General features: G+C 44.0%; 2 protein-coding genes across 2 annotated transcripts in view; both read right to left on the bottom strand.

Moving 5' to 3' along the window:
* crb1 (crumbs cell polarity complex component 1) overlaps window positions 1–25,400 on the bottom strand; it is a 114,941-nt gene that overhangs the window by 6,977 nt on the left and 82,564 nt on the right. The window contains 2 exon segments of the mRNA XM_068038082.1: window positions 16,392–16,518; window positions 20,423–20,548. Coding sequence (XP_067894183.1) covers window positions 16,392–16,518; window positions 20,423–20,548 — 253 coding nt within the window.
* Window positions 10,173–25,400, bottom strand: part of LOC137373011 (complement factor H-like) — a 621,771-nt gene continuing 606,543 nt past the window's right edge. Inside the window, exon 17 of the mRNA XM_068037709.1 lies at window positions 10,173–10,186. The gene's annotated coding sequence lies outside the window, so the exon portion shown is untranslated. The remainder of the gene's footprint in view (window positions 10,187–25,400) is intronic.

Below are 25,400 nucleotides of genomic sequence, written 5' to 3' on the forward strand. Positions count from 1 at the left end.
GCCAGCAACTCTTTAACTGAGCAGTGCCACCGTACAGCTGGTGGCTTCTGCCAGTGGAGCACCCACCAGAGGTCTAGGAGCGGCGCTGGACCCAGGCCACAGGTAGGTCAGGGCAGGAGGGGTCTCAGAGTGGGGGTCACTGGGGAGGGGAGTTTAGGGGATCGGAAGCAAGGGCAGGGGGTGGCTCTCAGTGGCTTTCCACCCCGCCCCCCACCCCCCCACCCCCCACTTCCCAATGCTAGGTCCCTTGTTCAGGGACTAAGTGCCTTTTATCGAGGGAGCCACTCCCAAATCCAGAACCAGCAAGCAACCTGCACTGGTTTTCTTGCAGTGCTCCCTGTATGGCAACAGGCACACCCGCCACTGGGCTAATTGTGGCGGTGGGATGAGGCCCTTAATTGAGCATTATTTGCCCACGTAAGGGCCTCACTTGGTGAAGGGCGGGAAGGCAGTTCACAGGCCTTCCCACCCCAGACTTAATTTCAGCAGAGGCAGGAAGGTGGTGGGGTCCCCTCAATTACATAGTCTCCCTTCCTCTTGGCGGCGAGCTCAAAAAAACGGCGGGTCGCACAGCAAAGAGCCGCCGCAATCTCGAGCGCAGCAGCTCATTTAAATATTTGGGGTGGCCCGTTCCCCCCCCCCAATCTTGTGGAGGGAGCGGACCATCCATCCCGACAACGGTGTCAGGGGCCTGTGCTGCCATTTTTAAAAGGCAGCCAGCCCTGCCACCCAATTAAGATTTTTAAAGTCCTAATCCCCAAAATTAAATAAGTAAACTTCTAACAATCCTTTCCCCCCCCCCCATAACAATTACAATAACTATTTGTCCTGTCCGCCCCCAAAACATTTACCTTTCATCTCTGACCTCCTCCCCCCACCCCCCCCCCCCCCCCCACAAACTGCACAAAGTTTAAGGTTCAACCCTTCCCACCATGCTCTACACCCATTATGTGTATTTGACCCCATCCTGCACCCTCCCCCCCCCCCCCCCCACTCCCCACCCCGACAAACGTACCTCCTCCCCCCTCCCCACCAGTGTGGCACCATGTTTCCCCCAGACGGGGATCTGAAGGTGTGGGAGTGGCGGCTGCTGCGCCGAAGATCACGGTGGGCCCTCAAGATTGGAGGTCAGTGTATGTAAATTCATTCATTTTATTCATTTGCATTTTTAAATTGTGGTCCCGTCGCCCAGCAGCGGAGGGGCTGCGATAGAGCCTCGCTGCCGCAGGGAGGATCAGGCCAGGCCCTCCCGGCGTCGAGGTCCGTGGCGGACCTCATCCAAAGCCATCTTCAGACCACCCCCTTCGCCACGGATCACGACATCGAGGGCTTGGTAAAATCCAGCCCAATATTTCCCCTCATGGAGCAATTTAGAACTAGGGGGCACAGTTTCAAAATAAAGGGCCTCCCGTTTAAGGTAGAGATGAAGAGGAATTTTTTCTCTGAGGGTTGTTAATCTCTGGAATAGAGAATTCCAAAGAACAGTGGAGGCTGGGTCATTGAATATATTCAAGGCTGAGCTAGACAGATTTTTGATCTATAACGGAGTCTAGGGTTATGGGGGACAGGCAGGAAGGCCACAAATAGATCAGCCATGATCTTATTTGATGGCACAGCAGGCTTGAGGGGCTGAATGGTCTAGTCCTGCTCTTATTTCTTATGTTCTTCTGTTATGTTCTTATATTTTTTTGGATGATGCACTTGTATCGAATAGTATTTTTTGAACATTGGTTATACAAGTGTTTTTGGACACATTTGGTGGCTACATCCTTTAACTGGAATGCACCACAAAAGACATGTTCTGACGGTTCATATATTGTATGAGCACCCAGTAAATGTAATCATTGGCCTTGAGACACCTGCATGCTACAGTTAGCTTTAAAATTTGAATTGGCACAGTTATAGAATTGATTGTTTCACAAGCGCATGTAAACAAAGCAGTGGCACCCAAAATTAAATAAATTCTGGATCAGTTAGTTCTTTAACTACATTGTTCCACCTGCAGACAGTTTTGATACAGCACCAAACAACAATCTTAGCAGGTTTAAGACCCAGTGCCATTTTAGTTCTTGTGTGTCGTGCAATTTTCTAACAGCTGTGATGCAGTCAGCTTCTTATATCCCTGGAACCACATGAGTTAATTTCAATTGCTTTATAGATAAAAGAGTTAATGCGCAGATCTGACATGTTTTCAAATGTATCCGAATCACCTTTTCCCATAGGAAATCCCACTTGCAATTATTATAGTACTTCACATTCTCTCTTTATTTATTCCAGTTTGAGTGTTATAATTTCTACAGTTTCCTGTGAGTGGCATTGGCATTTTAATATGAAGTCACTGCATTTTTTTTTACCTCAGGTTATTAACTGATAAGTTTATCATTTAGTACGAACTCTTCTTCAGAAAATGACAGTAATTTGATTATACTAGAACAATGACAATAACACTTGCTGTTCCCTCTTTACTCAAAAATTATGACTACTAAAACTACTGATCTTTTCCTACATATCTGCTATTCTCTACATTGTCTCCTTGACTCATGCATTATGCACCAATAACAACCACATCTATTAATAGTAAAAGCATCAGCTCAGTCCAATCTTTAAATGTATTAAATATTTCAGTCATTAAAAACTGTCCTTGTTCCAAATTTTGCATCAATGATCCATTACATATTTAGATTTGACAGACTTCACATCACTACCCAGTCTAAAAATAGCAAAACATTAGATCTGGGCTAGTTTTATCCAACACAATCTGAAAAGTACATTTCTACTTCTACACCTTTTACTTCTAGAAAGCAAATGTTTACCTTGTGTGGGCAAAGATCCTCCCTTTAGTAAAAGTATTGTAACTAATAGCCAGCCAAAGCTCAGGTGCGGTCTTTCTTCCATTCTCACAGTGCATTGCTGTACAACTTGAAAAGCAATTCCAAAATTTCCAGTGATATTTCTGAAGAGATCGATCCTGGGAACTTTAGAGCCTTTAACCAAGAACCTTTCAGTACTGCATTATTAGTTACCTGTACTTCGGGGTGGTGTAAAAGCTGCTTCACCTCGGAAACTCCATGATACTCAGTATCTCTTCTAGCTAACTAATCCTTGATGCCTTTGCTGTTGATACTCAAATTGAAAAGACGTTGAGACTGGTTGCAAAGATATCCCTTTTTATGCAGTTAGACTGGCTTCCTGTTTTGTTAGTAGTTTTTCTCTGTAGCTTTTGGAAAAACCAGCAATTTCTACCAGCCGATGTGCCATACCTGGCTCCAGTTTCAGGTTACAGCCACACCTGAACCCTGCAGCTAAGACCTTAACCTGTGCTGTAATCTACTGTTAGGCCCCCATTGCTGTCTTTGGCTGGCCTTAAAAAGTAATTCAAATTTTATCCAAAAAAATCAATTTAATTTTTTTTTTCCAGAACAAGTAGCAGTGTTGTTTAAAATTAAAAGTCCTCTCTGAATATAGATTATTGAATTATAACTGTGAAGGCGACAATTAGTAGATCATTGTTCTCCTTCAGTGGATCTTTCAAACCAAAGGGTAAGTACTTAGGATGTCTTTGTAGTGTTATAATTCCATAAAGACATTGCTAAATATATAAATTGTTGTGAATGGATGAACACATCTGAACTTGCTACCAATAGCTCCCAAAAGCAGCAATATAGTGAATAAGAGATGACCAAAGGGGTTTAGGTTAAGTATTCCAGCTTATTTTCCCCCCAGTTTTGTCCAGCTACTTTAGAGAAACCCAAAATGTTCATAATTTGTAATTGTGGGATTGTCACTATGATTCATGCACAATCTGAACATGCTGAAATCTCAATTTATTATTTGACAAACCTTGTTGCCAATCATACACTTTTTCCAGACCACTTTTATTCTGCTTTACCACAAATTAATTCAGATCAGCAGTGAAACAACTTTTGATTTCAATGGTGATAAAGTATAGAATTGATTAAACATGATAAACATATTAACATTACAAGTAGAGATGACGGACCAATTTTAACTTTGTGCAAGTGGATGGGTTTGAATGGGCTAAAATCGTTCCATATTTTTAAAAAGATTGAAAATAATGTATGCACAGTCTTCAGTGGGTGTTGGGGGTAATGGTTGGTGACCAATGTTGTAGAGGTGGAAATTGGTGGTCTTGGTGATGAATAGATATGGAATTTGTAACTGGTATGAGGTCAAAACAGAACACCAAGGTTGCACAGTGCCAGGTCTGCCTGTGAAGGCAGGGAGGAGATGGAATTGAGGGCTATGGTGTAGAATTTTAGGTGGGAGCTGAGGCTAATGTTAAGTTGGAGAAAGCACTGGCTGATCCAGGATTTGAAGTTGGACAAGTAGCCAGAGTGAGCAGTGGTCATGAAGTTGAGCTGGAGATGAAGAGGTAGAACTGGGGATCAAGAGTGAAGAAACAACTATGTTATCACAATGTGCACCAGTCATGATTATAATTGTTCTCTGACCAGCTAAGAATAACGCACACTCTGATTATGAAGTAGCATATGCAACACATAATATTTCATTGAATCATACAGTACCGAAGGGAGTCCTTCAGTGCATTGTCCCTATGCCAAATCTTTAAAAGAGGCCAGGATTGTATGCGAGTGACTGGGGTCTTGGCCACTGGCAAAAGCCCCGCGTCGCCTCCTCTGGGGAAGACTGAGCGGTCAAGTGCCAATTAGGCACTTAAGTGGACCGCAGCGGGCCTTCCCCAGGTTCAGGGACCCCCGCGGCTGAAATCCCGCCCTCTGAGATCTGCTGGCCAATGAGAGGTCGGCAGCTCTTTAACGGAGCCAGAGACGGTGGCTGCTGCCAGTCCAGCCCTCACCCAAGGCCCTGGAACCAAGCCACAGGGTGGGAGGGGTTTCATGGAATGGTGATCGTTGGGGAGGACGTTGGGGAGTCGGCAGCAAGGGGAGAGAGGTAGCTCTGAGTGCCTACCCCCACCCCCTCACTTTCCCAATGCCGGGTCCCTCGTTCAGGCACTATGCCTTTAAACGAAGGAATTCTCCCCCCGCACTGCCCCTGCCCCTGAAGCCAGCAAGCAACCTGCAGGCCCACCCGCTACTGGGCTAATTCTGGCTGTGGCGAGATGAGGCCCTTAATTGGGCATTAATTGCACAATTAAGATCCTCAGTTGGCGGGTGGGAAGGCCGTTCACAGGCCTTCCCGCCCTGGACTTAATTTGGGGGCTCTTCTCCCCCCCACCGCCATCCCACCCAATTGCCCAACCTGCCACGGGTGAGAGCATAAAATTCCCCCCACAGCTTTCCAATTAGTCCCAATCTCCTGTTGAAACATGTATGTTCAAAACATCCAGAAAAGGAAAGAACTGGAAAGAAATTTCCTTTCTTAAAAAAAAGTCTACTTCAAAATGCTTAAAATAAAAAAATTTCTGATAGCTGGGGCGAGACATGTCCGAGAGCTGCTTAGAAAATAAAACCCATACACAATGGCTTGGATTTTGTTGTTGGTAATGATGGCAAAACTGTCAGCCTTCACCATCATCACTCCTCTGAAACTGACAGCAACTTCTGCTGCTGAATTTTACTAGCACTCTGGCGTCGGGGGCCATGGTTGTGGGGGAGGGGGGGCTGAAAAATTCTTCCGGAAGAGGCCTGCCACGATCCCCAACATCAGGAAGGCCCCGCTGCATTTTACTGGTGGTGGCGAGGCCTCGGTGTGGTCCCCTGTCGCTTGGCGGCAGGCCTTCATTTTCATATGCAAATGATATTAAAATTAAATAATAATTATTTACCTGGTAACGATGGCTGTCCCATGCCGATATTTCATGCCTGCCAGAACTCAACCTTCGGGGTGGGGGAGGAGTGAAATTTTCAAGGTGGGGAGGGGGGAATGGCAGAATCCTATGCAATTGTTCGGGGAGGGGGGGCTGCTGGGAAGGGTTTGAAGAGTAAAATGGTGAAAGGTCAGGGGGAAAGGTCAGAATCTAATTTTTAATATTTTTGTCTGGAAAGGGCTATTCAGATATAGCGTTCTCATTGTGCGGGGGGGTTGAGAGAGGGGATTTGCACTGACAAAGCTACAATTTAATGTTTTTACACATGATACTTAAAAAATGTCAATTAAAATGCAGTGCTTGAAGCTCTTTAAAAATGGCGGCAGTGCGTGTGCAGTGGAGCCGGACGCCGTTGCTGGGGATGGAGTGGCCGTCCCCTCTACATCATCTGCGCCGGTCATTCCGCCCCCTCCATTTAAATGAGCCCCCGCGCGAAATATTGCGGGGGCTCAGCAACGCACAAGTGTGCCGGGCCTTCCTTCAAGCTCGCCGCCAAGAACAGTGGTGAGCTTATAAAGTTCCGCCCCTGGAGTCTGCACATGTGTAGTTAAACGCAGAAATCCAGAAGTTGCTGTCAGTGGTTCTACAGTTCCCCACAGGGATTGCTGTTGATGTACCCTCAGATTGCAATCCAGTAGAAACTTACCAGATGAGTACTTACCCTGTTACGATATTAGTCATTGAATGAGCACCGTTGCTTCACCACTGCCAATGAAATCCGGGACAATAAACGGTGGCCTCACATCTACAACCATAGCACAGTTCCAAAACCTTTTGACCTTTCCTGCTTTGTCAGCGAACATGCCGTTATTCTGTGGTGTTACCACAATCACTCATCTCTTTATTCTCTCAAGTAAAATAACACAAATCTTTTAAAGACAATTAAACCATCAAATAATTCACACTGCATTCATATCAACCACAATTTGCTCTGCTGCTTTTGGTAACTATCTAATTCTCCTCAGAAAGACTCCCCATAGATCACAGCACTCCAATGTTTGAATCTACTCTATCCCCACCAATCCTTACCAGGAGCTACCTGTGTACCTCTTCACAATGGTGCTTTTCTTGTCTCTGCAGATTTGGAGCCTGCTTCTATGTTTGATGAATCACTTTCTTATCATTTTAATCTTGAGAGAGCAAAACTCAAATACTTCAGCCATAGTGACTCTCTGTTTAAACCACCAAAGTGCATTCCTTTTCTGTGTAAGTCAATGCCTTTCATTCTACATACCTTTGGTAACCCCTTCCTTTTCATCTTTCCCTTCTTTTCACTCCATGTTCCTTTCATTGCAATGTGCTCTGGTTCCTCCCTAATTCCTCCTCTTGTGGTGACCCTACTTTCTCCTCAGTTGTAGAGTCATAAGTTAAAGCACTGAAACAGGCCCTTCGGCCCACCGAGTCTGTGCCGACCAACAACCACCCATTTATACTAATCCTACATTAATCCCATATTCCCTACCACATCCCCTCCTACATTAATCCCATATTCCCTACCATTCTCCTACCTATACTAGGGGTAATTTACAATGGCCAATTTACCTATCAACCTGCAAGTCTTTGGCGGCGGGAGGAAACCCACGTGGTCACAGGGAGAACTTGCAAACTCAACACAGGCAGCACCCAGAACTGAACCCAGGTCACTGGAGCTGTGAGGCTGCAGTGCTAACCACTGCGCCGCCCACTTTGTACTTTGTTCATCTTTCAGCAGACTACTTTAGTCCTTTCAATTTAACTGTAATATTCACTGCATACACCTGACAACGGCAAATTTTTTGGTTACGTCTTTCCTTTTAAAGAGAAGCGGCTCTCAGACACACATACACTGCCACTTCAGTGAGGAGGTGAGAAATTTCCTGTTCTCAGACAATATAATGGGCTGAGTTGTGGCGCGGGGGCCGGTAAAATGTTGCAGGGAGAGGCCCACCTCAACGCATGACATCAAGAAGGGTCTGCCACATATTACCAGCAGTGGCGGGACCTCACAGTTGCACCCCCCCCTCCCCACCGCCTGGTGGCGGGCTCTACATCTGCATATTCAAATGAACATAAATGAGATGCTAATAAACTTACTTGCAGGCGGCGGACGTCCCATGCCGATTTTAAGGCCTCCATTCAGCCGTCGTGCACCTTCAGAACTCCGCACAGTGTTCCGAGGCGAGAACCTGGTGGGGAGGGGGGAGAAATATAATTTTCGGGGCGGAGGATTGGGGAAGACATTTATTATTGGCTGTGGGGATGGTAGGAAGGGGTTGAGGGTCAAAGGGAACAAATGTCGGGGGGGTGGGGTTGAAAGCACACTGCCGAGGAATGCGCCGCGCGATTAAATTTCAGCCCAATGTCTCGCTTCAGCCAACATTTGGAGGTTCACAACTGCAGCACCAGTTGAGTGCTTCTTCCCCACATCTAGGATGAGGCCTACAGGACTGTTTCTCTGACAGAATGGCGAGATTAGGAACTCACTGTGAGTAAGTGCAGGAATGAACCTGCATTCCGCCATACCGCAGTGCTGGAAATTAGTGTTCCACTATCATCGGGTATATTAATAGTTATACCTCTATACTGTCTTTTGGATACATTAAACCAAAGGCCTATCTGCCCCCTCAGGTGAACAGAATAGATCCCCTGGCAGGGTTTTGAAGAAGGACATGGGTGTTTTTCCCAATGTCCTAGCCAATATTTATCCCTCAACTAATAGCACTAAAACCGGTTGTCTGTTCATTGCTGTTTGTGTTGTGAAAGCTGTTATAGAAATGCATGCCTTTTTCCTAGAACTGAATGGTATTGTGTGTGAAGCAACTGATCTATAGAAACTTACAGAATTTTTAAAAAGCACACTTCAACCTTATTAATTGCTGGAGGGAAAGAATCATAGTGGACACCAGCCACAACAGTTCTCACAGTTGAAGGATGATGACTACCTTACCATCTGCTTAATAATTATTCTCTGATCATGTTGTATGACTATTGCTAGGTGCAAATCTTCAGTTAATACAGTCAACATATTGTGAGCTTACGCTATACATTGGCAAACCAAGCAACAAGATATTTTGAAACAAAAATAGAAAATGCTGGAAATACTCTGTCAGACAGCATCTGTGGAGAGACAAATAGAGTTAATGGCTGTAATTTTGCACCCCCCCCCCCACCCCAGAGAGTGGCGGGGATTGGGGTGGGGGCGGGGGGGGGGGGGGGTGGTTTAAATGGAGTGGGAGGCTCGGGGACCTTCCCGACCTGCTGCCGCCTCAACCGCCATTTTACGCAGGGCGGTGGCGGAAAATGGCCTGCCCGCCCCAGACCAAGTGGCAAATTAAGGGCCTCCGCCCATCGCCATGGAGATTTTACCGATGGGCAGTCCAGGGCTGAGCAAAGCTGCCAGACAAAAGTAGACGGCTTTCTGATGGCCTGGGGTGGAGGCGGGGGGGTTGGTGGTCGTGGGAGGTGGGACCGTCCTGTTCGGGTACCCTGTGCTCAACGGAGGGCTACCCCTGATGCCCCAACCATCCCCAACGGCCAACACATCTCCCGCCCCCTCAATCGATACCCTTTACCTCGCCGGGGCCCGACCGATCACCCCCGGCGAGGCCCCAACAACTTACCTTTTTCCAGGGCCATCCTTCCTCTTCATGTGGAAGATGGATTGCAGTCCCAACAGTGGCCACTGCTCCCGATGGTGCTACTGGGACTAAGAGCTGCCAGCCCGCTGATTGGCCGGCATCTGCATTAGTCAGGACATCCTGCCTCAATGATGTGGAAGTCCCACCTAAGACCAATTAAGGGCATGGGGACCGTAAAATCCAGACTGGATTCCCAGGCCTGGCGGAGGCGTGATCGCCTCCTGAGTATGAGTATAGTGGCCACTCCCTCTAAACTGCACATTAACATGCATCACGGTTTGCTAGTGGTCACAGATTGTGTGGATGTTGATGAGTTGCATCCCCTATTATACCTTGGGATATTCCATACATGGTCGACATGGGTTTACGCAATGCAGACTTGTAACTTGGGAATGCATTTCTATTGAAAAAATCTATTGGGGTCTCCTCCTCCCATTTCTGCTGCTGTTTCCCAGTGCTAATGTTAGCATATTCACCAGCAGAGCATATGTAACCTGGGTGTGCCTGGAAAAAGCCTATAATATCACCACTTTCCTTGTTAACGATAGCATAGTGTTAATGTTGCTGCTTGATTGCAGCTCTGGTTCCAGCAATTAGAACATGGCATCTATAGCTTCCTTGAAGAAGCACAGCCACTTCACATATTGTTCCTCTGTGAGGTTGAAATAGATCTGTTGCATGGTAGATATTTTGCCTGGGATAGCACTGAACCCTGGTGGTCGTACAATAGCCATGGACTTTCTTGGTCACCATCTTCTTCCTTTTCCCGAACATGTCCAGCAATGTCAGGCATGGTGATGCACCGTTGCTGCTATTTGAATTGAAATAGTTGCGTCCCTCTTTAAATTATCTCCTCTACTGCTGCATGCTAGACCTCTGTTGACCACCCCACTACCTTAACATCACCTTTATAGTGACTGTTATAAATATGATAGAAGTTAAAAGGCAAGTGTGAATAATATTGTTTCATCATCTTTAATCAATATCTAACAACCCCTTCCCAAGCCAAAAACAAACGTTACCACTGGATTTCCGAGTTATGGAATTACAAAAATGTAGGGCAGAAATAGGTCTTGTTGCTAGTTCCCACAGGAAACATCTGTTCTAATCCCATTTCCCTGTGCTTTTCTTGCACCCTAAAAAAAATCATAGAAATATTAACGTGAGTTAAAAGTGATTTGGTCCAGGAAGGAATTTTGGAAATGTGGGCAAAAATTGCGCTGATACTTCATTAATATGACCACAATAAATACAACACATGAACACAAATGTACAGAGTAACTCCCTTTGTATGTTTTTTTACATATACACGTTTACCAGTAAACAAAGCATAGGAACAGAGACACACAGATACAGCAATGATGATTGTGTTTATTAAGTCTTCATGTGATAGCAGTGGGCACATGCCCCAGAAGTATGGATTCTCATACATACAGAGAAAAGCAGAACAAAATCATGTGTATTAGGAATTGGGGGAGCAGTTCATCTTCTGGAATTATGTCAGATAATGTGGTTTGATCAAGAAAATACAGACAGAGAAACAAAGTGATGAGACATGAAATGTTAGAAATGGTTGGTGAAGTTAGTAATGAACAATAAATGGTAAGCCAAGTCAGCACGCATTCTTACTTTATAGATTTGATTGCTATTAAGGAATTTTATCGTTTGAAGTTGCTGAAAATACAATTAAGTAAATCTGTATACAAACTGTGGGAAAAGGACAAACACAACTTCAATGACCCAGGTATTCCCATGTCTTTTATTTTGTTTCAATATACTAGTGATCATACTCTATTTTGTGTGCATTTCATAATTTCCTTGGTCTGTGTTTTCTGACCAGGGCAGCTCCATTACATATAAGAACATAAGAACTAGGAGCAGGAGCATGATATACAACCCTTTGAGCCTGCTCCACCTCCAAAAAATCATGCTTTGTTTATTTTGCCTTATTATTCATCATTAGTCAAAAATATAACTTATAAAACAGGAAAAATATTAAATATTTGTAACACGTATATATAAAATGCATATATGAAATAAACAATGATCAGAACACTTCTAAACCTTAAATAGAAATACTTATCGAGGTAGTGCTTAAAATAACCCGTGTACTTAGATTTTTTATTTTTGTTGAAATCCTGTTCAAAAACAACACAGCAACAAGGACTAACACTTTATTTACAAGAATTGTAACCACTTATTGATCAGTTTTAAATCACTGGTGAAATTGTAAAGTGGAAATCAAGACGTTTTTGGTCAGTTAGATGGACATTTTAGATATTTGGGTGCCTTATTGCAACCACCATCATAGAACCATAGAAAAGTTATGGCACAGAAAGAGGCCATTCAGCCCATTGTGTCTGCGCTGTCTGAAAAAACTAGCCACCCAGTCTAAACTCACCTTCCAGCACCTGGTCCGTAGCCTTGCAGATTCCAGCACTTTCAGGACTGAGTTCATAAGACTGAGATACTTAATTCTGCACTTAGCCAACAACTATAGTGCTTTGCACTGACTGATGCTGCAATTATAGTGCAAATGCAGCCTGAATCTGGTATCTGCACTCAACCTGGAACCATAATAAAGTGGAGTGGGACTCCCTTGAGAGAGTGTTTCACTTCACTTAATCTTGGAGTCAGTTTGACTCTCAATTTACACTGAAGCCACTTTGCACTGATGCTGTGCTTCTTTGTGAGTGCACTCTGAAGCAAAATCCTGTGAGCCTGCTTTTAGCATCAAATGTTACCTCTTATAAACTTTCCTGAAAGCACTGAAATGTTCTGCAGCAATTACTATTTGTGATGCAGTGGAACCTTGTTAAAATCAATTCTCACTTACCAGAGAAAAAAGTAGCTTTAAGAGAGAGATTTACTCTTCACTCAAAACGGCGGAAATCACTGTGAAAATAGGTGCTTATACTTAAGCAAGGACTCTCGGCTGAATTTTTATCTCGTGCTACTGATACTGGTACAGTTTTTGATGGCATCAATTTCTGTAATTCATGCAGTTGTAATTTGAAACTTTGTATATGGGTCAGCAGAAATTTCAACAGTTGTGCAAACAATTTTTTTTAAAGGAAACATTTGAAGCTGGAACATTCTGAGGTGCTCCAAGTCTGACATTGAGGCACATGTACCTCCCAGTGAATTTGTTTATAATTTGCTCTGTACCTTGATGAGAGTTACTTGTCACTAGTTGGAAGCAGTTCCACTGTCAGGCCACGTTTATGCCAGAGCCTCTGAAGGTGAACACTGGCCTTTTGTTTTATAATACCCAACTTCCCAGACCATTATAGCCAATTGTGTGTCTAATTTGTCATTGTGACTGGGGATTTGCTATTGTGACTGGGGGTGTTAAAGATCATATTCGCAGTGATTGAATTAATAAACAATAGGAAGGAGTTTGATTTCAAGGTGGATTTGATTTGCAAGAGTTGATCTGGGGTGGTGAGACGTCACTCTGTATTGCCTAAACTTGTGCAGTGACTTTATCCCAAGTATTATTCTGATATATAACATGCAGTTTCTTTTAGTTTCCTTGCCAGTTCGTGAATGGTCCGATATTTTTGGATTGAGAGGCAGCAGAGCCGATGTATAATTTTATTTTCCTCTTTTCCCCCCGTGAGTTTCTTTTTGTCAGCTACCACCCATATTCAAAAGCACAGATCAAAGCACAATACATCACAGAAGGAGGCCATTTGTCCCATTTTGCCTGTGCCAGCTCTTTGAAAGAGTTATCCAATTTGTCTCTCACTCCTGCACTTTCCAATAGTCCTGCACAGATGAGTGACCTGCTTTAGGCATCCAGCAATTCTGCTATAATACCCAAGACCTATAGCCCTGTGCCTGATTTCAGGAACATGGTAGCATTAGGAGATCATTCCATGATGTTTGAGCATGTGACACTACCACACTGCCTTCTGTACACTGAAGATTCAGTTTCTTTTAATATTGAACATCAGAAAAGACTGAACAGGCTGGGGTTCTTTTCCTTCAGAAAAAAGACTGAGAGGTAATCTGATAGAGGTCTTTAAAATTATGTATGCATTTGATAGGCTAAACGTAGAGAAGATGTTTCACCAGTGGGGGAGTCTAAAACTATGGGTCCGAAGAAGGGTCACTGACCCGAAACATTAACTCTGCTTCTCTTTCCACAGATGCTGCCAGACCTGCTGAGTGAATCCAGCATTTCGTGTTTTTGTTTCAGATTTCCAGCATCCGCAGTATTTTGCTTTTATTATGGTCATAAATATAAGAGTCGCTAATAAACCCAATAAGGAATTCAGGAGAAACCTTTTTAACCAGAGAGTAGTGAGAATGTGAAACTACCATATGGAGTGATTGAGGCAAATAATGATGAATTTAATAGACGTGCACATAAGCGAGAAAGGAATAGAAGGATATAATAACAAGGTGAGATGAAATAAGATGGGAAGAGGCTTGTGTGGAGCATAAAAACTGGCATGGACCAATTGGGATATGTGGCCTAATTCTGTGCTGTAAAATTTTATATAGTTCTATTTATTCCATGTAAACAAGTGTGCCTTTATAATATAAGCATTCAAATCTTTGGAAATAACACAAAAGCTATTTGAGCTGCACTCCACGTTTCACATGTTTGCAAAATCTGATCAGTTTTGAGTGAATTCTGCACCATTACATTTTTTTTTAAACTGTTATTTTCTAAAAAAAAAACTTAAATGAAACTTAATGTCTCTTCCCAGAAAGATGGATTTTGTGGACTCATGATCATAGATGACTATAAGGAATGAGGTATTTAACTGTGAAATTGTAAGTAAAATTTCATTTTTAAATGTGTGATGTAATATATAATTTTCACAAAATCATTTATCATTTTTAATCATTTATCATTTTAGCTGAAAGAAAACAGCAGAACCAGGTGATTAAAACTGTTAAACATCAAAGTAAGGTGAAATAGCTGATTATCCTAATTCTGTGTACTTCACCCTGGCAAAGCCAAGGATTTTAAACTAGCTACAATTGTTCCTTTTTATTTAATCTGCACTGGAAATTAAAATATAATGAGATAATCACAATATATATTCTCAAATTACAGCAAAATTATCAATCTTTTAGTTATAAAAACAGAAAATGCTGGAAATACTCAGCAGGTCTGGCAACATCAGTGGAGGGAGAAACAGAATTATTGGGCTGAATTTTACTGGGCCTCCAACGTTGGGGGTCATGACGAGGGGGCCCGGAAAATACCTGTGGGAGAGGCCCGCCACGGGCCTCGACACCAGGATGGCCCCGCCCCTATATAACCGCTGGCAGCGAGGCCTCATGGTGGCATCCCCCCACCGCTTGGCTGTGGCATCACAACTTAAATATGTTAATGCATTTAAATTAATGAATTAGTCGACATCTATCCCACTGTGATATTACGGTTGGATATCCGAGGCAGAACACTGGCTGAGGGGGGGGAGCAGGTAAGTTTTCAGGGCGGGAGGAGGGGGGAATGGAGAAAACTAATGCGATTGGTGGAGAGGATGGTGGGAAGGGGTTGAAGGTAAAAGGTTATAAACTTTGTGGGGGGGAAGGTTGGGATCGCGAGCTAAGTTTTTTTTTTTGGGGGGGAGAGGGCAATTAATCAAATGTTTAGTCATGGGAGGTGCGGTGGGAGAGGGGATTGAAACTTTTAATAAATTTTTAATTTTAATTTTATAACTCCTGCAACTTTAAAAATGTAAATTAACCTGAAGGACTGGGAACCCTTTAAAAACGCCGTTGCCGTGGACGGAGCGCCCGCCCCCTCCATATCATCATGCAGGGCAGTCCGTCCCAGCCATTTATATGAGCCGCCGCGCTAAATATCACGGCGACTCGGCAGAGCGAATCTCACGTGTGCGCCCCACCGTTTTTGATCTCTGCGGCAAGCTGGAAAAATTCAGCCCATTGTTTCAGGTCGATGACCTTTCATCAGAATTGGGAAACATTAAAGATGTAAAATGGGGAAGGCTGGGAAAAAGAAAATGGAAGGTCTGTGATAGGAGAGATTAAAAGACATAAGAGTCTGTGGTGCAAGTCCAAAGGGAATGGTAATGGGACAAGTATAGAAACAAAAGGTGTGTCTAGAGGAGGTGCGAATGGTAGAATGATGAACAGCTGCTGTGCAAAAGTAAAAACGGGAAAATGATGAAAAGTCATCGACCTGAAATGCTGAATTTTATTGGTCCCCTAAGGACAGAAAGAGAGGCAGGGGGCCCCATCAAAATTCATGGAAAGATGGTGGGTGATGTGGCTGTCGCCTTCAAGATTCCTTCCAATTTAGTCTGGGATGGGGAAGGCTCCCCGTGGTGCTACTGGTACTGCAGAGCTGCTGGCCTTCCGACTGGCTGGCAGCTCTTGCAAGCAGGACCTCATCTCTTCAAGGGACAGCGGGCAGTTAATTAGCTGCCCTTTGTAGAATTGCAAATGGGGTTCGACGGAGGGCCAAGGCGGGGTCTCCCCTCCAACTTCCGGCCTGCAACCAGAACCCCCATCGCAAGAATAAAATTCAGCCCATTAACTCTGTTTCTCTCTTCAACAGATTTTGCCTGACTTGCTGAGTATTTCCAGAATATCTGTTATTATTTCAGATTTCCAGCAACTGCAGTTTTTACTTCAATCTTTTAGTTATGTGTGAAATTCTATTTTAAAATATCTAATGCTAAATGTTTACGGAAAGTAATTTCCCTCAGACAATCTATGTTGCATGTTGTGTATTTTGAAAGTTAATAAAAACTCTTCACAAACTGTTTCTAAACAGTATGAAGTATCAAGAACAATAGCGGCATATCATAATTGTATCGTCCTTTTTAGATAAACCGAATTATTGGTTTGGTTATGCAAGAGCATCAACCCCACTCAATTGCTGGTTCATCATCCATTCGTAGTATGAAGTAGGAAATAAGCTGAAAAAGATGCTGCCAGAGTAATAAAGAGATGAAAAAGGAGAGATCGCTTACATCAAACTCACAGCGGTCACCAGCAAAGCTCATGTCGCAGATGCACTGGAACTTATTGGGTAAGTTTTGGCAGTAACCTCCGTTAAGACAAGGACCCGATTCACATTCATCAATGTCGACTTCGCATCTGCAGGATGTTCAGAAGGAGACTTCAAATAAAACATAAATAAAAACAGAAAGTACTGGAAATACTCAATAGGTCAGACAGTATCCGTGGAGAGAAGGAAAGAGTTAGCCTTTCAGGTTGATGGCCTTTCATCAAAACGTTAACTCTGTTTCACTCTCCACAGATGCTGCCCAACCTGCTGAGTATTTCTAGCATTTTCTGTCTTCAGTTCAAATAAAACATTTCAATCAGGTTTGTTTGCTTCTGGTGTTGAAGGAATATAGTCTCTCTAGGTTTTATTCAAACACCACCCTAGGCCAAAATTAATCCAAAAGAAGGTGACCTCTAACTGTGCTGCAATTGACAGGCATATGTAAGCTTGACCATCCTAAATTCTTTCTTGATTAAGTTTCTTAATCCATTAGTCAATTTGACTATTAAAATCTCAATAGATTAGCACTGAATGCATAAGAGTAGGCAATCCAATAAATGTAGTTACTTCTTTAGAGAATAAACTGGTAGGATTTTACTTAAAGATCGAGTACTCTTTCTATTTGTTGCTGTTTCAATAAATCTGTTGAACCACTGTCCACACGTGTATTATGGAGTGTTACAGCTTTGGATCTTAAATATTCTTTAGGGTACAGCAGTGCTAGTCACTCCTGTGTGTGGTCTGAGTGTCGTATGTTTTGGGATGTGCCCATATTGTCTAATATCTAACCGTACAATAGCATTAGTATCCCCTTGGATATTCATGTCTTTCACATGCGCCCATGAGTGTTTCTGTAATCATTTCAAAGGTTGACTGAGAAAACACCTGTTAAGACAAGGCTAGATTTGAATTACAAAGCTGCTTTATTTCACAGCAAGTGAATGTCGTCGCCGTCTTCTTTGACCTCCTTGTCTCGAGAGACAATGGGTAAGCTCCTAGAGGTGGTCAGTGGTTTGTGACGTAGTGCCTGGAGTGGCTATAAAGGCCAATTCTAGAGTGACAGACTCTTCCACAGGTGCTGCAGATAAAATTGGTTGTCGGGGCTGTTACACAGTTGGCGCTCTCCTTGCACTTCTGTCTTTTTTCCTGCCAACTGTGAAGTCTCTTCGACTTGCCACTCTTTAGCCCCGTCTTTATGGCTGTCCGCCAGCTCTGGCGATCACTGGCAACTGACTCCCATGGCTTGTAGCCAATGTCACAGGACTTCATGTCGCGTTTGCAGACGTCTTTAAAATGGAGACGTGGACATCCGGTGGGTCTGATACCAGTGACCAGCTCGCTGTACAATCTATCCTTGGGGATCCTGCCATCTTCCATGTGGCTCACATGGCCAAGCCATCTCAAGCACCACTGGCTCAGTAGAGTGTATATGCTGGGGATGTTGGCCACCTCGAGGACATCTGCGTTGGAGATACGGTCCTGCCACCTGATGCCAAGAATTCTCCGGAGGCAGCGAAGGTGGAATGAGTTGAGACATCACTCTTGGCTGACATACATTGTTCAGGCCTCGCTGCCATAGAGCAAGGTACTGAGGACACGGGCTTGAAACACTTGGACTTTTGTGTTCTGTGTCAGTGCACCATTTTCCCATACCCACTTGGCCAGTCTGGACATAGCAGCGGACGCATTTCCCATGCACTTGTTGATTTCTGCATCGAGAGACAGGTTACTGGTGATAGTTGAGCCGAGGTAGATGAACTCTTAAACCACTTCTAGAGCGGGGTCGCCGATATTGATGGATGGAGCATTTCTGATGTCCTGTGCCAAGATGTTTGTTTTCTTGAGGCTGATGATTTGGCCAAATTCGCTGCAGGCAGCTGCAATCCTGTAGATGGGTCTCTGCAGACACTCTTCAGTGAGAGATGTTAATGCAGCATCATCAGCAAAGAGGAGTTCCCTGATGAGGACTTTCCGTACTTTGGTCTTCGCTCTTCCCCACATCAGTGGGTTCCGTTGCCTGAGTTTAAATAAAATAACCTCTAACCACCCTCCTGCATTTTAACCTTCAGAATCTGGTGAAAGCTTGTTCCTGCAGGTTTCTTTTAAAAACCTAACTACCAATGAGTGTTTCTGACTATGCTTTTATCTCCCAGTGTTCAAAACCTGAGGGAAGGGCTCTATGGCAGAGAACTCCTGCTGATGGATAGGGTCCTATCAACACAACAGGTTGTTTATTGATTATTGAGAAAGGCCAGCAAATTTATTCATAGTAATCTCTTTAGAAATGAATTTAACACCAGCCCATTAGCTTGTTCACAACATTCATCTCAATGTCTTAAAAATAAACTTGTATTTCTTTGCTTTAAAACCCAACATTCAAATGTAACTATCTCCCAAATCCTTTCTGTAGAAAAATGGTCAGAAGTCCTGAAATATGACATTGAGATTGTGCAGGATTGTCCCCTTTCTGTGGTGGAAAATAGCAACGATTGCAAAACATGATGTGAATCCAAACCTGCATCCTAACAATGCTGGCCATCGCCTCCTCCACATGTGCAGCGTGTTGATATTGAGAAAGCTACTTCCATCAATTGCTATTATTTAAAAGGATCATGTGCCAAAATTCAAAGTGACAGACAAGGACAGAATAAAAACTTTGGATCAAAGATATTGTTCCATGTCTTTGAAAAAAAATTAAATCTGAGAGTTAAGAAGATTCCAGAATTTCTCTGATAAAACAGTTGTCAAAGAATAAATAGGATATAGAGAAGTCACAGGTATGCGTACGTTATCATATTCCTTTTTAGTTTTAGTTTAACTTTGATTTTAAAGGAATATTGTTACTTGTAAAATTATTAGGAAATAGGTGAACACTTTTCCATCTGTTCATGAATGCTCAATATGTGATACATATATTAATGAACATGCTGCTGAGATCTTCTTGGCTTTTTGTCTCCCCAGATGTCCGTGATCTCCCTTTAATTGTTTTGCTCAGATTTTATTTAGCTGTCTTTGTACCTATCACTGTTCCCTGCTGAATGGCTGTGCTGATGAGCTATGCCCGGTTTCCTGCCTGTACTGATCTCCATTTAATTGCCAGGAGCGAGGTGCAATAAGAGCAGCCTGAGAGTCTTGGGGCAAAATTTTCCTGGCCCTGGGGTGGCGAGCTTGGAGGCAGGGTGGCTGGGAAAATAGTACGGATCCAGGATAGGACGGCTCCCCATGCATTCCTGCCATCGGGGAAGTTTCCCAACAGCAGGCAGGGGGTGGATTGGCCGCCTGCTGAATGGAGGTGGGCAGCCAATTTGCATACTAAAGACCCCAATTAAGGGTAACATAACAAGCTCGCCAGCATTCCTGCCAGTGGCAAAGCCTCCCCTCACCGTGTGCAGAGGCCTCCTGCAGCTGTTCGGTGGGGTGGGGGGTGGCAATCGGAGCCAGAAGCTCCATCCCTCAAAGAGGCAGGCACAGGCACGACAGGCAGCCCCCACGGACCCAATGAACCATCTGGAAGGGTTCCCCCTCCAATCCAAGGGGCCTGCCTCCTTGCCCCTCTGAGGTTTTATTTTATTTACCCCTACGAGGGCGCCTCCATGTTGAGGCACCCTCTTGATCCCTGACCTGCCACAGCAGGTGGGGCTGCTGAGGCTTCAGATCTGCTGGCCCTCTGATTGGGCCAGCAACATCGGGCGCTTGCCCGTCATCCTTAATTGGAGCTATTTTCCCAGAGGCAGGCAATTAGGAGGCCGCCTCCGGGAAAGTAGCTCCGCCAATCTCACTGCCAAAGAGTGCGGGCTCAGGACCCCCAATTGATCCCGACGTCTGGGTCCCAAAGTCCACGGGAAAATCCCGTCTTTACTCCGTGAATGTTTTTCTTCTTTTTCCCCAATCTGCCTCTCAGAAAATGATTAATTCATCTCTAAACATCACTTTTCCATTAGTGCTGATTGGTCCAGAATATGTGAGAGTATGTTCAACTTGTGTTTCACTTACTGGCTTCCGGTGAATCCTATAGGGCAGATACACCTTCTACTCTTCCCATCAGTGCAATTTCCCCCATTATAACAGGTCCAATTTTTCTTTTCATCAATGCAGAATGTAGTAGATAATCTAGGATATCTATGGCAAAAGAAAATTTGAAGGCATTAATTCCATTTTAATTACTAATTATGATTATACTATCCAAAAATCTCAGTGCAGTCACATATATAAGTGTTTTACCTCTCTTTTTTCATCTATTTGTGGCTGAGTATCAGCTAATTCGACGTTTGTTTCCCTATCATTGCAGCAATAACAGTAATCATCCTGATGTTAGATACAATACTCACGACAATGTCACATTGGTGACCATATAGCACTTGCATGTGAGGGGGTGGAGACACACCACTTTGGCATTTAATTCATGCCAGTTGTATAAGAGCTGAATAAGTACAAGAATAAGCTGTATAAGTTCCCTCCGCAGCACCCTGGTCCACTCCTCCATCACCCACAACACCTCGTCCCCTTCCCATGCAATCGCAGGAGATATAATACCAGCCCTTTTACCTCCTCTCTCCTCACCATCCAAGGCCCCAAACACTCCTTCCAGGTGAAGCAGAAATTTACTTGTACTTCCTTCAATTTAGTATACAGTATTCGCTGCTCACAATGTGGTTGCCTCTATAATGGGGAGACCAAACACAGATTGGGTGACCGCTTTGTGGAACGCCTCCGCTCAGTTCGAAAGCATGACCCTGAGCTTCCGGTTGCTTGCCATTTCAACATCCGCCCCCTGCTCTCAGGCCCACATTTCTGTCTTTGGTCTGCTCCAGTGTTCCAGTGAACATCAACATAAACTCAAGGAGCAGCACCTGATCTTTCAATTAGGCACTCTACAGCCTTGCAGACTGAACATTGAGTTCATTAACTTCAGAGCACGACTGGCCTTTTTTTATATTTTTATTTTATTTTATTTTATTACCATGTGCCTGTCTTTCATGTAGACAGAGTTGCTCATTATTCTACTATTAACTGGACTAATGCTTTATCTTTTACCACAAGCATGAACACACTCTTTGCCTTTGTCCCAACACAGCTTTGTTATTTAATTTCTCCTGCCCTCTGCCCACACCTTCCCTTTTGTTCTCTTCCCCACCAACCCCCCACCCCCCCACCCCCTTCACTTGCATAGAACCTAACTCTTTTCTCACCTTTGCCCTTTGCCAATTCTGATGTAAGGTCACTGACCTGAAACATTAACTTTGCTTCTCTCTCCACAGATGCTGCCTGACCTGCTGAGTATTTCCAGCACTTTCTGTTTTTATTTCAGATTTCCAGCATCTGCAGTATTATGCTTTTAGATTGTAAGTGCAAGTTGGTTTAGTAATTCACTGTGCCATCCAGTACTAAAGTGCAAATGTTTTTTTAAAAAAAGCATAGCGTTTACTTTCTTACCACAGATTTTGCATCTGAAAGATTAAGTTGATTCTATGTACAGCATTTTTCTGAAAGATACTTTGATGCAATCTACCTGACCAGACTTTATGAAATGAGCTTGTTATCGGTCACAAGGTTTCATTGACTAAGCATTACTGAAGGTATTTTTCAAACTATCTCCTTCACATGGATTATTAAACTGCAGGACAGGAAATAAATTAAAAATTCGATTGAAAAAAATCAGAACTTGTTGAATATTGCGGGGTAGTTTGTTATTGGTGGAAAAGTTTTGACAATGTCTTCAATAAATTAACAAATGTTCAGCTAAACCCAAGTAGGTGACAGAACATAGAAAATTTATGCACAGAGGAGGCCATTCAGCCCATTGGTGGGAATTTTACCTTGGGTGGGCAGTCAGGGGCGAGCAAGCCTCTGCCTGGCCTGGGGAGCCATGCCAGGGTTTTTCGCTCCCCAGTCCTTAACTGGTCTTGGGCAGGACTTCCACTTCCTTGAGGCAGGAAGTCCTGCCTAATAGAACTGCCGGCAATCAGCGGGCCGACAACTCTTAGTCCCAGCAGTGCCAATGTTCCCGGTGGCATTGCTGGGACTACACCCAGCTATCGCAAGCAAGGTGAAGGATGGCCCCAGAACCAAGGTAAGTTTTTGGGGCCTCGCTGGGGACAATCGTCCAGGCCCTAGCGAGGAAGGTGGGTGGGGGGGCGGGGGGAGGGTGATGGGTAAGTGTTGTGCAGTGGGGGCGGTTGGGGCTTCGGGGGGGGGTGCCCTCAGTGGGGCACAGGGTGCAGGTTTTATCAGGCAGCCTTTTTAGGGCATTTGCCGGCTGTTCGCCATGGATTAAATACCAATGGTGGCAGGAGGAGGCCCTTAAGTGGTAGTTAATTGGGCATTTAAGGCCCTTGATTGTCCTGGGGCGGGTGGTTTCTCGCCGCTGCCGCCCCCGCGTAAAATTGCAGCGGTGGCGGGAAGGCATCGGGAATGCCCCCCCACCACCGTCTCCCACTCAATTTTATGGCGCCCTGGCCACCAGCCCGCTCATTGGGGGCCATAAAATTCCAGCCATCGTGTCTGTACCAGCTGAAAAAGAACTATCCGGCCTAATCCTGCTTTCCAACTCTGTAGGTTATGGCACTTTTCCAAGCACTTTTTAAATGCGATGAAGGTTTCTGCCCACTACCCTTTCAGGCAGTGAGTTTAAGACATCCACCATCCTCTGGGAGAAAAAAATTCTCCTCAACTCCCCTCTAATCCTTCTGCCAATTACTTTAAATCTATGACCCTCATTATTGACCCCTTTTCTAATGGGAATAGATCCTTCCTATTCATTCTATCTAGTCCCCTCATAATTTTATATACCTCAATTAAATCTTCACTCAGCCTTCTCTGTTCCAAAGAAAACAACCCCAGCCGATCCAATCTTTCCTCATAGCTAAACCCTCCAGTCCTGAAAATATCCTGTAAATCTCCTCTGTACCCCTTCTAGTGCGATCACATCCTTCCTGTAATGCAGAGATGTTGGTGCTCTTTTGAAGGTTTGGAATGAAAAGATGGTAAAGATTGCTTTAGGCCAAATGTTAACGATCTGTCATGTTGCTTTCAACATCAAGTTGTAAGAATATATGTTGGGGGGGGGGGGGGTGGGGTTGGGAAACAGAAAAATCTTTTTCATTATAAAAGGTGCTGGTTGATAGTTGGGGGTAATATATTAGCATGGATGGAGGATAAGTTAATGACAGAAAGCAGAGACTAGGGATAAATGGGGCATTTTCAAGTTGACAGGCTGTGACTAGTGGAGTGCTGCAAGAATCAGTGCTGGGCCTCAGCTATTTACAATCTATATTAATGACTTAAACAAAGAGACCGAGAGTAATGTATCCAAGTTTTCTGATACAAAGCTAAGTGGGATGTAAGCTGTGAGGAGGACACAAAGAAGCTGCAAAGAGATCTGAACAGGTAAAGAGAGTGGGCTACAAGTTGGCAGATGGAGTATTATGTGGGAAATGTCAAGTTATTCACTTTGGTAGTAAGAAGAGAAAAGCTGATTTTTTTTAAAAGGCATTAAACTTTTAAATGTTGATGCTCAGAGAGACTTGGGTGCACTCATACAAGGAACACAAAGTCAGCATGCATGTGACAGCAAGCAATTAGGAAGGCAAATGGTATGTTGGCCTTTATTGCAAGGGGATTGGAGCACAAGAATAAGGAAGTCTTGCTACACTTGTATAAGGCTTTGATGAGACCATACCTGGAGTACTCGGCGCAGATTTGGTCTCCATATTTAAGGAAGGATATACTTGCCTTAGAGGCAGTACAGCGAAGGTTCGCGAGATTGGTTCCTATGATGACAGGCTGAGTAAATTGGGCCGATATTGAAGAATGAGTGGTGATCTCATTGAAACATACAAGATTCTGAAGGGATTTGACATGGTAGATACTGAGAGGTTGTTTCCCCTGGCTGGGGAATCTAAAACATGGGGGCACAGTGTCAGGATAAGGGGACAATCATTTAGGATTGAGATGAGAATTTTTTTTCACTCAGAGAATTTGAATCTTTGGAATTCTCTACTCCAGACACTGGTGAATGGCTGAGACAGATTTTTGATGTCTCAGAGACACAAAGGATATGGAGAACAGGCGGGAAAGTACAGTTGAGGCATGAGATGGCCAAGGCTCGAAGGGCCCTATGGTCTACTCCTGCCCCTATTTCTTATGTTCTTATGATACTCCATTAATTCAGAAATAGTATTGATTTGGGGGGTGTCCAGAGCGTCTGTCTTGCATGGACACTTAAGATCACCCCACATCCACCAAGAGGAGGTCAGAATGCCTCTTCTAACTGGACGCACTGATCTCTAAAGATGCCCCAATCTTTTGCCAGGCCATCGTCATGGGAATTCCCATGAAGTCCCCTTTTCCCAATGGCCATGCCCCAGCCCTGCCTCTGCCCCCTCCCTCTTTGATTCACTGGGCTTGTAAGAGAAGGCCAAAGACTGATTGGGAATTCAATTGAAGGCAGGCGCCTTGCGGATCTTGGTTCCTGACTTTGTTTTCTGGCCCTACCACACCACATCCCTGGCGCTGTTATGGTAGAAGTGCATCGGAAAGCCGCAGAATTTCAGTCCCGCTGTGTTTAAAATGCTGTCATTGTAGTCAGTCATCAGCAGCGCTTCGGGCAGGAATATGCAGTACAACTATAATGATGTCTGAATTTGACCTGTTAAAACGTTGCCCATTATTTCCTGAGATTGATGCAGGGATGTCCCAACTTGTTTGGCAGCTACTTTGCTATTTGTGCATGATTTGTAACCTTAATAAATTTGGCAGCTAAGGACAACCTGAAACGGAAGAGTTTTACATCAACGGAATTAAAGGTATAAAGCACAAGAATCTATCAAAGGTCAGTTGACAATAGTGATCAATATATGTTGGGGTGCATAGAACTCTTGTGAGAATGTAGAATTTTTGTATTCCATATCTCTTCCTGAAAGAGATTATGGTGTTCAAATTAGGCAGGTGGGCAGATAAAAATGAACAACTT

This window comes from Heterodontus francisci, chromosome 8 (genome assembly GCF_036365525.1).
Source record: "Heterodontus francisci isolate sHetFra1 chromosome 8, sHetFra1.hap1, whole genome shotgun sequence".
NCBI lineage: Eukaryota > Metazoa > Chordata > Chondrichthyes > Heterodontiformes > Heterodontidae > Heterodontus > Heterodontus francisci.